The sequence below is a fragment of the Volvox carteri genome (genome assembly GCF_000143455.1).
Source record: "Volvox carteri f. nagariensis unplaced genomic scaffold VOLCAscaffold_8, whole genome shotgun sequence".
Lineage (NCBI taxonomy): Eukaryota > Viridiplantae > Chlorophyta > Chlorophyceae > Chlamydomonadales > Volvocaceae > Volvox > Volvox carteri.
The window spans coordinates 1,493,092-1,502,647 of record NW_003307551.1 but is presented as its reverse complement, the minus strand read 5'-3'; the positions used below and the strand labels follow the sequence as shown (position 1 = coordinate 1,502,647).

General features: G+C 60.6%; 2 protein-coding genes across 2 annotated transcripts in view; one reads left to right on the top strand and one right to left on the bottom strand.

Moving 5' to 3' along the window:
• The window catches only part of VOLCADRAFT_88321 (uncharacterized protein), a gene marked incomplete at both ends in the record, with an annotated part of 15,069 nt that extends 13,629 nt beyond the window's left edge, over nucleotides 1-1,440 (top strand). The window contains 2 exons of the mRNA XM_002948026.1: nucleotides 353-527; nucleotides 953-1,440. Coding sequence (XP_002948072.1) covers nucleotides 353-527; nucleotides 953-1,440 — 663 coding nt within the window. The remainder of the gene's footprint in view (nucleotides 1-352; nucleotides 528-952) is intronic.
• A 2,141-nt stretch (nucleotides 1,441-3,581) lies between these two features.
• On the bottom strand, nucleotides 3,582-9,240 carry VOLCADRAFT_88320 (uncharacterized protein; the record flags this gene model as incomplete). The annotated part of the gene is made up of 9 exons (XM_002947877.1): nucleotides 3,582-3,608; nucleotides 3,651-3,687; nucleotides 4,926-5,284; nucleotides 5,503-5,640; nucleotides 6,135-6,472; nucleotides 6,778-6,957; nucleotides 7,234-8,785; nucleotides 8,925-8,986; nucleotides 9,138-9,240. The coding sequence occupies 9 exons, from the start codon at nucleotides 9,238-9,240 to the stop codon at nucleotides 3,582-3,584; spliced, it is 2,796 nt and encodes a 931-aa protein (XP_002947923.1).
• Nucleotides 9,241-9,556: the final 316 nt, after the last annotated feature.

Sequence of the window (9,556 nt, the reverse complement as noted above, 5' to 3'; positions counted from 1 at the left end):
TTTGTGGAGACGCTCCGGCAGGAGCACCTGCACAACCGCCTGGATTGGCTGCAGGTGGGAGCGGGGCGAGGGGGGAGGGGCTGGTGTGCTGGGAACCGGGAAAGTGTACGACATAAAACACAACCTGCGTAAGAAAAGCGGGAGATAGAGCGTGTCAGTATTTGTCAGCCACACGCCCTAAGCTGCCATGTACATTCCCCACCACCACCCCCATTGCAAGACCCCCCAAAAACTCCCGCATTTCTCCTCTCCCCGTCTCTCTCCCCACCCCCCGCACACACACGTTACTGAAATACCCCCTCCCCCCTCCCCCCCCAACCCCCCCTGCCATCCNCCTTNTCCGCTCCCNAAGNCCATCNAGGACCACGTGCTGGACTGGGCCGAGGCGGGCAGCTTCACCACCATAGGGCCCACTGCGCTGCGTAACGCCATGCTGAAGGCACAACCCGACACGGACGTGGGAACACAGAGGGAGATGCTGCGGCGTGTGTTTGGGCCGGCGGGGGCGGCGGTGGCGCAGCCGCCCGGTGAGGCTGGGTGGGGGGACGCGGAGGGGGAGAGGGGGCCCACGGGGCGGGAGGAGGGACGTCGGCGGGTTAGACAGATGCCCACATACATAGATACATACATAGATACATACATACATACATACATACATACATACATACATACATACATACATACATACATACATACATACATACATACATACATACATACATACATACATACATACATACATACATACATACATCATGTGGGAGGGGGTTGAAGAGGAGGGGAAGGACAGGGCTCATGTACAAGTGCGTGCGTGTGTATGTTTGTCTACGCATCCCTTGACAGCCCTTTTACACACACACACACACACACAAACCCCGACTTCCCGGACACTGTAAAACCCAAGGTCAACCCCCCAACCCACCTCACCTCCTCTCTCCCCCAATGTCCCCAGGCGAGAAGCCCGTCCGCGGCTCCCGGGCCTCCAAGACCAAGGACGAGGTGGCCCTGGCCCAACCTCTGGAGGTGGCCCTGCGCAAGTTGCGGCAGGAGCGGCCGGAGGGTATGGTGGGGGTGACACAGGCCATGGAGATGTTGTCGGCGGCCCGGGCGCTCAAGGGCGGAGGGGGGACACGGAGCAGCTCACCGCGGCGGGAGAGGAGCTCGATGGGCGGGTTGCTGTCCGGGGGGGTCAGCGGGGAACGCAGCTCCGGAACCGATATGGGTCCCGGCGAGCCGTCGTACTTGGATGGCGGGGGAGGAGGAAGGCGGGAGGGCAGCGGTGTGGTGTGGGCGGATTCGGAGCCTAGTTTGGTAATGGAGGCATCGCGGCCGTTGCGGGGTGTGGAGTTTGAGGCGGGGGTTGGGGGCGGAGGGGGGCCCCCCGGGGGGCTGAGCGGGGAGTTGTCTACGCAGGGGAGCACCCCTGGAGTCGTGGGGTGACGTACGGACGTACGGGCGTATGGATGAGGTTTGGATTAAGCTCTATACCCCGGTGCCGGGGCGAGGGGTTCGAGATTGCGCTGGAGGTTGTGAAGGTGCCTCCCCCGGCCCCGGCCCTCTGTGTTTCGACACGGGCAGTACGGTGTAAGGCGCATGTTCTTGTTCTTATTGTTATTGTGTGTGTGAGGCAGGGGGGGGTAGCTGGGCGGGACATTGAGCTGCCGCATCTCCGACCTCACTGGCAGGATGGTGATGACGGAGGGGGAGGACAAACCCCGACGGGATTGGGGTTTGGGGGATTACACACGGGGGGGGTTAAGGGCTGATGACGCGAGTGTGCATGCAGGCAGGCGGGGCACTAGGTGCTCGGGTTTTTTCAATGTCCCGCGGTTCCAGGTGCTGAATATAGGGTCATCTTTCCCCCCGGAAGCCGGTAGGGTTGTGATGGTGGCTAGCACTCGCGGCCGGGGGAGGGGTGGGGAAGGGGAGATGTTTGTGGCTGATGGGCGGCAGCCCGGATGGCCCTGGGGGCACCGGGGGCTTCCAGTGACGATGACGATGCTGATGGTGGCGGTGATGACCCCGTTGCGGAGCTTGCATTGGTAGAGGCGAGGGGATACTGGACTGTGGCCCGAGCTGCGGGGTAGCGTAATGTGCATGGCTCAGCCGCCTGCGGGTCGTTATCAGAGCTGGGGAGTGACAGAGGGGCAGGCAGGCGGTTTCACGGGTGTGCGCTTGCTGGCGGCAGAACGGCAGGTTGCCTGGCTGGCCGGGGGGCCGCATCCGTTGTCTGTCTCATTGCATGGCGGCCTTTCTGGTGTGTATGTACGTATGATGTCGTCTGTTTGAGGATTTCAGCTTACAAGGCACTCGTATGTTTGAGGGACTGACTTACTGCCGCACGAATTGACGTCATGCGAGCTTTGAGGTTGGGATTAGGCGCTGTGTGCCTCGGGGGCCAAGGGGAGGGGGCTTGTGTGACTACGGCGCCAGCGCCCCGTGGGGCCCCGGGCATTGTGGGTTTTTCCTAACGGAGACGAACTGGACTGCGGGTGTTGTGGCTGGCCACTTCTCTCTCCACACATATACGCACACACGCACGCATAGGCGAGGTGACGTCGCTTGCATTGCCAGCTTATCATCACGCCGGATGACATGTCACGCAGTGTCGCGTCTCCAAGGACGACAAACACAGTTTGCAACCTCCCCAACTTGCCGTACAGCATTGCATGCCACTGGATGTGCTGTCAGTTGCTTCTGCGGGCCCGTGTGTGTCGGGGTGGGGGAGGGGGGGAAGAAGGGGGAGGGGATCGGCGGAGGGGGAACATCGTGATCGTGTGGCTACAAGGGGGACGAAATGCCTGCAGCGCCAACGGCAGTCCCCTTCCCGCGTCTTCGTGACCCTGAGGCCGACTGGCCCTTTCTTCAATGCGTGGCTGGGGAAGCCGCCATTATGTGGGAACTTAATGCCGTACAGTAACAGAACAACTGCAACAACTGCACCCTTCCCAGGGCTGCCTGCTCCTCGTGCCGGTGCTGCACACGCACGGCTCGATTCAGCCGCCACTCCATTTTTTTATTGTTGTGAACCCCGAAATAAATGTTTAGCTGGAGGCCTTGGTGTGATGGTGGAAGCACTCCGCAAAACGTTGTCGTTGATTGATACTCATTGGTGCGGTGTAAGTGTACACCTGAAGGTTGTGTATTATGCGTGAAATTGCGAACCCCGTCTCTCTGCCAGAGACATCAGTGCTGTGTGGCACGCTTTCGGGAAAAGAAACATTTCGCAACCCTTTCTGCCGAGCTGAAGCCCCAATGCCTGCAGATGCCCCCTGCAGATTACATCCCGCCACTGTAATAACGTCCCTACGGAGGGAGCCAACTTGTCCTGCCACCTGTATCCTCCTCACTGGACAACAGTATGCCGGTTCCTCTCTGGCATGCATGTGCTCGCTTACGGAAGTGCGGTGGAAAGGGGGGCCCCAGGAGATATCTGCGGCTCCAAAAGGAAAGGCCTGACTGGGTAAGACACAAAAAACGACCAAACACCGGCGCCGAGACCCCCCCCTCCAACACACCGAGACGCTCACCCCACCACCCTTCCCTTTTCCCTTTCCCTGCTCTCCCCGCACAACACAACACTAGATACGCACGCCCGAGGAACACCGCTGCAGCAGAAGCAGCAGCAGCAGCAGCGCCGCAGTTCTCACCAAACTGTGATAACATAATTCCGCTGATAATGACTTCCTGAGGAGTGCAAGTGGTTTGAGCCCACATGAATAGGTGTACTGGGGGCCCAACCCGATCTTGTCCGTGTCCACCGCATACGGTGTGTCACCCACCCCTTGACATTGCAATTTACTGACGCACACACACACCACCACAAAGTTGGTTGGTTCGGCCGTTCAGGAGGACCAGCAGCAGCAGCAGCACCCGACGTAAACCCAACCACCCCAGCCGCCTGGAGGTCCGCATTGGGTGCTTGGCGACAGGGGTCATGCCTCCGTCTCCAAACACCACCCAACCAACTTTTTTTAAACACTCCTACCCAACCCTACGGTGAGGCCTTAGCCAGCAGGCAAGCGCGTTGTGCATATCCCCATTAACACCTACGACGACTTCCACATAACTCCGGAGACGCGGGAGACACCAAAACAGTCTAACAGGTGAAATAAACACGAATTCCTTTGTCCTCGTATCTTCGTCTCCTTCCTGCTTAGGGCTTACGAAGCCCTGCAGGACCCCTCATCCCGGACCTCATATCCTAACAGCTGCTGCTGCCGCTGCTGCTGCAGCCAACGCACCATAACGAGCGGGCCCCACCGCCACCACCTCTCATCACCACATTGCCACCACCTCTCATCACCACATTGCCACCACCTCTCATCACCACATTGCCACCACCTCTCATCACCACATTGCCACCACCTCTCATCACCACCACCACCACCACCACCACCAGCAACAACAGCTTACTGCGATCAGTAGCAATTATAACCACCACCGCGACAAGACGACGACACCACACTCACCGAAACGCACAACACGCACGCCATTTGCAATTCTGCTCACCGTTCAATCCGCACCGTCCCATACCTGTATGTATGCCTGTGGCCTTCCTGCGGGGTCCTGGACGCCGGGGTCCTTGGATCCTCTCACGCCCTTCCTTCTCCCCCGCCTGCAATCCCCACCACCCACCACTACTACCCTCCATAAAAGTAATCAAACGCAATCAGACCAGATCCGGCCCGCCCTAACCCTTCCTGCCGTTCTTCACCACAGTCGCTCTTCCCATTTGTAAAACTAAGACTACACCGCGAAACACAGCCGAGCTCGCTGTCCAAACTAACCTGTGTCCATTTTTACCCCACCAGACAACTCCTTCACCCCACAACGATCTACCAGTGACCTCCCACTCCCACTACAGGTCCTCTCTCCCCCATTCGCCGTCGCCGGGCTTTCCCCACCCCTCGCTCCCCGCTCACGTCACAGTGGGCGCCACTGCCGCGGCCTCGTAGTGCGTCGCCATGCGCTGCATCCTCGCGATGAGGAAGTACACGTACAAGTGGATGAGCACCGCGTACAGGAACACCGCCACGCGAGCCAGAGGGTACTGTCGAAGGACGAAGGACGTGGTGGAGGCCGTGGAGTCCAAAAAGTTGGCTGCGGCCTTGACGGCTCGTCCCACTCGGTTGTGTCGTACCAGGCGCTGGTACGGCTCCCCCAAGGCGTCCATGGGGATGACGTCATGTGGGGAAGAGCCATCGACGCCGCCGCCGCCGTGACCGAGGCCGCGACCAATACCGCCTTGTTGTACGGCTTGGCGGCTGAGCTTGGCCAGCTCCTGCATGTGCATGGGTGTGCAATTTATGTGTATGCGGCAGCGATGGGTCCCAAGGGGGAAAACGTGTGCGGAAAAGCGAGAGGAATCAGCAGCCGACGTGTCGGGCCCGGACCCGGGGCCCAGGGGGCTCGGACCCCCCAGGGACCCCGTCACGAGGGCAGTGGCCCTTCACGCCAGGCGCTGCTTCAAACCCGTCCCTTTTTCCTTCCCCAGCCTACCTGCCGTACGCTCTCCAGCTCCCGCTCCGTTTTGAGTTGCTGCGCCGCCTTCTCCGCTGCCAGCCGCTCCATCTGTGTTTGCTTCAGGTAGAGCATGTCGGACACCTCCCGCAGCTGGGCCTCCAACTGGGCCGTGTCCTGGATTAGGGGTGTGTGGTCCAGGGTTTGGGACGAGGGGGGTTATATACAGGGGCAGCACATGGTGCAAGAGGCAAAAAGGATCAACACGTGCGACACGTCCGAGGCAAGCAAGCCCCACCTGCCGGAGGGACACAAAGGGATGGCACAAAGCTACCCGTTGCGGGGTTTGAAGGGGGGAACGGAGCCCCGGCACGCAGGGCGAGGTGACGGGAGAAGGGGTTTCTGGCGTGGTTGGCCAACTGGCACGTCCGCGTCGTCCGCGTCGACCTCACATGCTTCAAACCACCGCATGCCCACCAAACACGCCAACAAGGGCAGCCAATAGCCGCATCCCTGGCCCCCCCCCCCTCTCTCTCTCTCTCTCTCACACCACAAAAAAACATATATACAGGCGCACACAGCCCCCAAACGACCCCAAACCCCATACCCTTGCCAATAATACTTTGTAACGCCGAGAGCTAGGAATCCCACACTTTCCGAGCCCCTCCCACCTTGCGCTGCTCCGCACTCAGTCGCAGCGCCTCCACCTCCTGGGCTAGCGCCGCCGCCTGTGCCTGACTAGCCTCAGCGGCCTGCCTCGCCAGCGCCGCGGCCCGCTGGTGCTGAGCCAGCTCACTGCGGAGAACTTCCAGCTCCGCCGCCATGGCTGCAGCGGCGGCGCCGCCGCCGCCACCGCGAGCTGGGGTTCCCCCTCCACCTCCTCCACCTGGGTGCTCCGCCCCCAGCTGTACGTCGATGCCCGCATCCGTGAGCTGCAGCTGCAGGGCGGCGACCTGCGCTGCTAGCTCGTTCCGGCCCCGGGTGGCCGCCACCACCTCCTCCTCTAGCCCTGCGGAGGGAGTAGACGCAGCCGCCGGTGGTGAGGTTGGGGAGATGGCCACACATTTGAGGTAAGGTTTTGGGTATTGTCTGTGTATGTGTGTGTGTGTGAGAGAGGTGTGTACACAGGCTGGATCGTCTCTAGCTGCTTCTGGCCTCCGAGCGCACGAACGTACAAAGAGACATGATATGACCCGCCAAGTGCACCTCCAGCCCACCTCCACCTTCTTCTCGGCGTCATCCTTCGTTGTCCGCCCTCCTCTACCTCACTGTCCACTACACGCACACACTAACAACCACACCCGCCTCGCTCACCTCTGCACTTGCGGTTGGCCTCCTCCAAGCTCCGAGTCAGGCCCGCCAGTGCGGCAGTGCTCCCCGCAATCTGCTGCTCCAGGTCCATCTCCCGAACCGCTGCGGCGGTACGACTGGCCTGGTGGGCCTTGGTCTCCGCCGCCAGACGAGCCTCTGCGGCCGCCAGCTCGGAGCGCAGGGCTGCGAGTCAAATGTGCGCGCACGGAGAAAGATTGGGCGGGACCCTGGACTTAACACACATCAAGAGAGGCTATGCGGAATTTGCGTGAAGGAGTGCGGATGCAGGGTGTGCGTGGGGACCGGGGGTTAAGGGGCGGGGGGAATGGTGAGCGAAGTTAAGAGGACATTGAGGCATAGCGGTAAGGCATAGCGGAACCAGACCCCCGCATGTCGTGGACCCTTTCCTCTACGGTTCCAGTCCCTACCTCCTGACGCGCTCCCTCTACGCCCTCGCACCTTCCACCATGCCGCCCTCCCGGTCACTGTGTTGTTCCAGAAGCCTCCGGCTGCTCTCCTCCAGAGCAGCCAGCTGCCCCTCCAGCACCAGCACCGTTCGCTGACTGGCCTCGTACTTGTCCGACACCTCTGACAGCGACGACTTGGCCACCGCCAGCTGGGCGGCCAGGCTGCTCTCCGCCGTCGCACGTGCCTGCTGCAGCCCTGCCAGCTCCTCACGCAGACTCGAAACCAAAGCAGCCTCCTGCTGCGCACGTACCTCAGCCCGCGCCAACATATCTTCCAACTGCTCGTTCTCAACACGGGATGCCTCCAGCCGTTTTCGCAGCTGATCGCAGGTGCGGCTCAGGGACTGGATTTGCTGCTGTGCTGGGGCGGCGGCGGGGCCGCCGGAGGCGGCGGCGGCAGCAAAGCCGCCACCGCCTCCTGCGTCGGCTGCCGCCGCTGCGTCCGGGTCATCGAAGACCAAATTGAAGAACGACATGGAGTGTGTGACGGCGGTGGTGGTGGCGGAGGCCAACGTAGAGGCGGCCGCGGTCGTGGCGGACGCCAAGGCCACCACGGGCGCTGGAGCTGGGCTCGCACCGCTGCCGCCTCCGCCGGCTGTTTGATGCTGCTGCTGCTGTTGTTGCTGTTGCTGCGGCTGTCCTGCAGGGTTTGGACCAGTCACAGCCGACGCCACTGGTGAGCCTGGAGCCTGCGGAGTGTCGCTCTTCGCAGAGCCTGGTCCCGCTTCTGAAGACCCCGCTTGGGTTTCTGAGCTTGGGTCTTCAAAAGCGAGGCCTGGAGCCGATGAAGATGCCAATGCCGGCGCCGGTGAAGGCCCCGCGGAGGCTCCTCCTTTTTGCAAGGAGCCAACCGGTGGGTGGCTGCCTTGTTCCCCGGGGGCCTCTTGTCGCGGGGAGCTCCCCCGCGTCGTAGGTACTTCAGTGGCGGCTGGCAGTGACGACGACGGCTGCGGCGGTGACGCCGCCATCGCACCGCTCGCGCCTGGCCCGCTGGGTACCGCCGGTGCCACGTTTAAAGCCGAATTCAAAGGACTTGCCGCCGCACTCGGTCCACTGACCAACGGAGCTGCTGCTGCTGCGGGCGCCGCGGAGGCTGTAGCTGCTGGGGCTATCAGTCCCGTCGACTTGCTGAGAGAGCTCGAGGGATCCACCTCGCTGCCAGGCAACTTAGCTTGTAGCCCACTCCAGGTAAAGCCGGGACTGCTGGGCCCCGGCGCGCTCGACGAAGCTGTGGACGGAGCCACTGGGCCTGGGGGACCCCCAAATGGGATTGGTGCATCCGTCTTGACCGTGAACCCACCCCCGCCGGGGGTACTTTCGCTGGCCGCCGTCAGCGTGCGGCCAGAGCTGGGCCCCGAGACAGCATACGCTGGTGCCGTTGGACGGGTTTCCCAGGGCGGTGATGCTGTAACGCCGGTGTAGTAGCTGGTGGCTGCGCCTGGCCCATTCGAACTTACGAGGTTGCTGCTATATGTCTGGTATGCCAGAGACCCAGCCGGCATAGAGGAATAAGACTGCTGATAGATCCCGGTTCCTGCTGAAGCCTGCAGCGGTTGATAAACGAATACAGGCGGTGCAGCTGTTGTACCTTGGGTCCTCGGTACATGGGGCCACAAAGCCGCAAGCCTGCATCTTTTACTGCCGACCGTTGTAATCTATGTGTTACTTGCCCGTATCACTTACTTGGGCAAGGTTGACCGATGTGCTAGAGAATCCATACTCTGGCGTCAGTTGCTCCGCATCGCCTGAGCGGGTTAAGCACGCAAGTCGTTGAAACAAGGGGCTTTGTGGAAAGTATGTCAGCAAGCGAGCTTGGCTGTCCACATTACAGGAAACACTTGAGCACTCATGTCGAAAACTGATCAACGGGCGAAAGCACCGCTTTGCACATACTACCTTCTGCAAGGCCCAAAGTTCCGACAGTCCTTGAAACCGTTTTGTCCACAGCTTCAAGTAGACCTTCGGCCGCTTTTAACTGAGCTGTAATCCAAGAAGCCATCCTGTCTAATTTGTTTGAGGCAATACCTCTACATTCCCGTAACTCCCGTGTGTAAATTCAGAATAAAAAATATGTTAGGCAGGTCGCGCCAACGAACCACAACTCTCGCTCATGCCGTACTGAGAAGGTGCAGTAACTAACTTCTAAAGTATGGACATGGACAACAACAAAAAGTTTGGGTCCCCTGAAAAATCGGCATAGCTTTGTCCTCATCTGTTGACGCTTGTTCGAAACTATCCGTGACGCTTGGGTCAAAACGACTCTCCAGTCTCTATCGGTTCAGCCCGCTGCAGATGTATAACTACAATTACGGCGC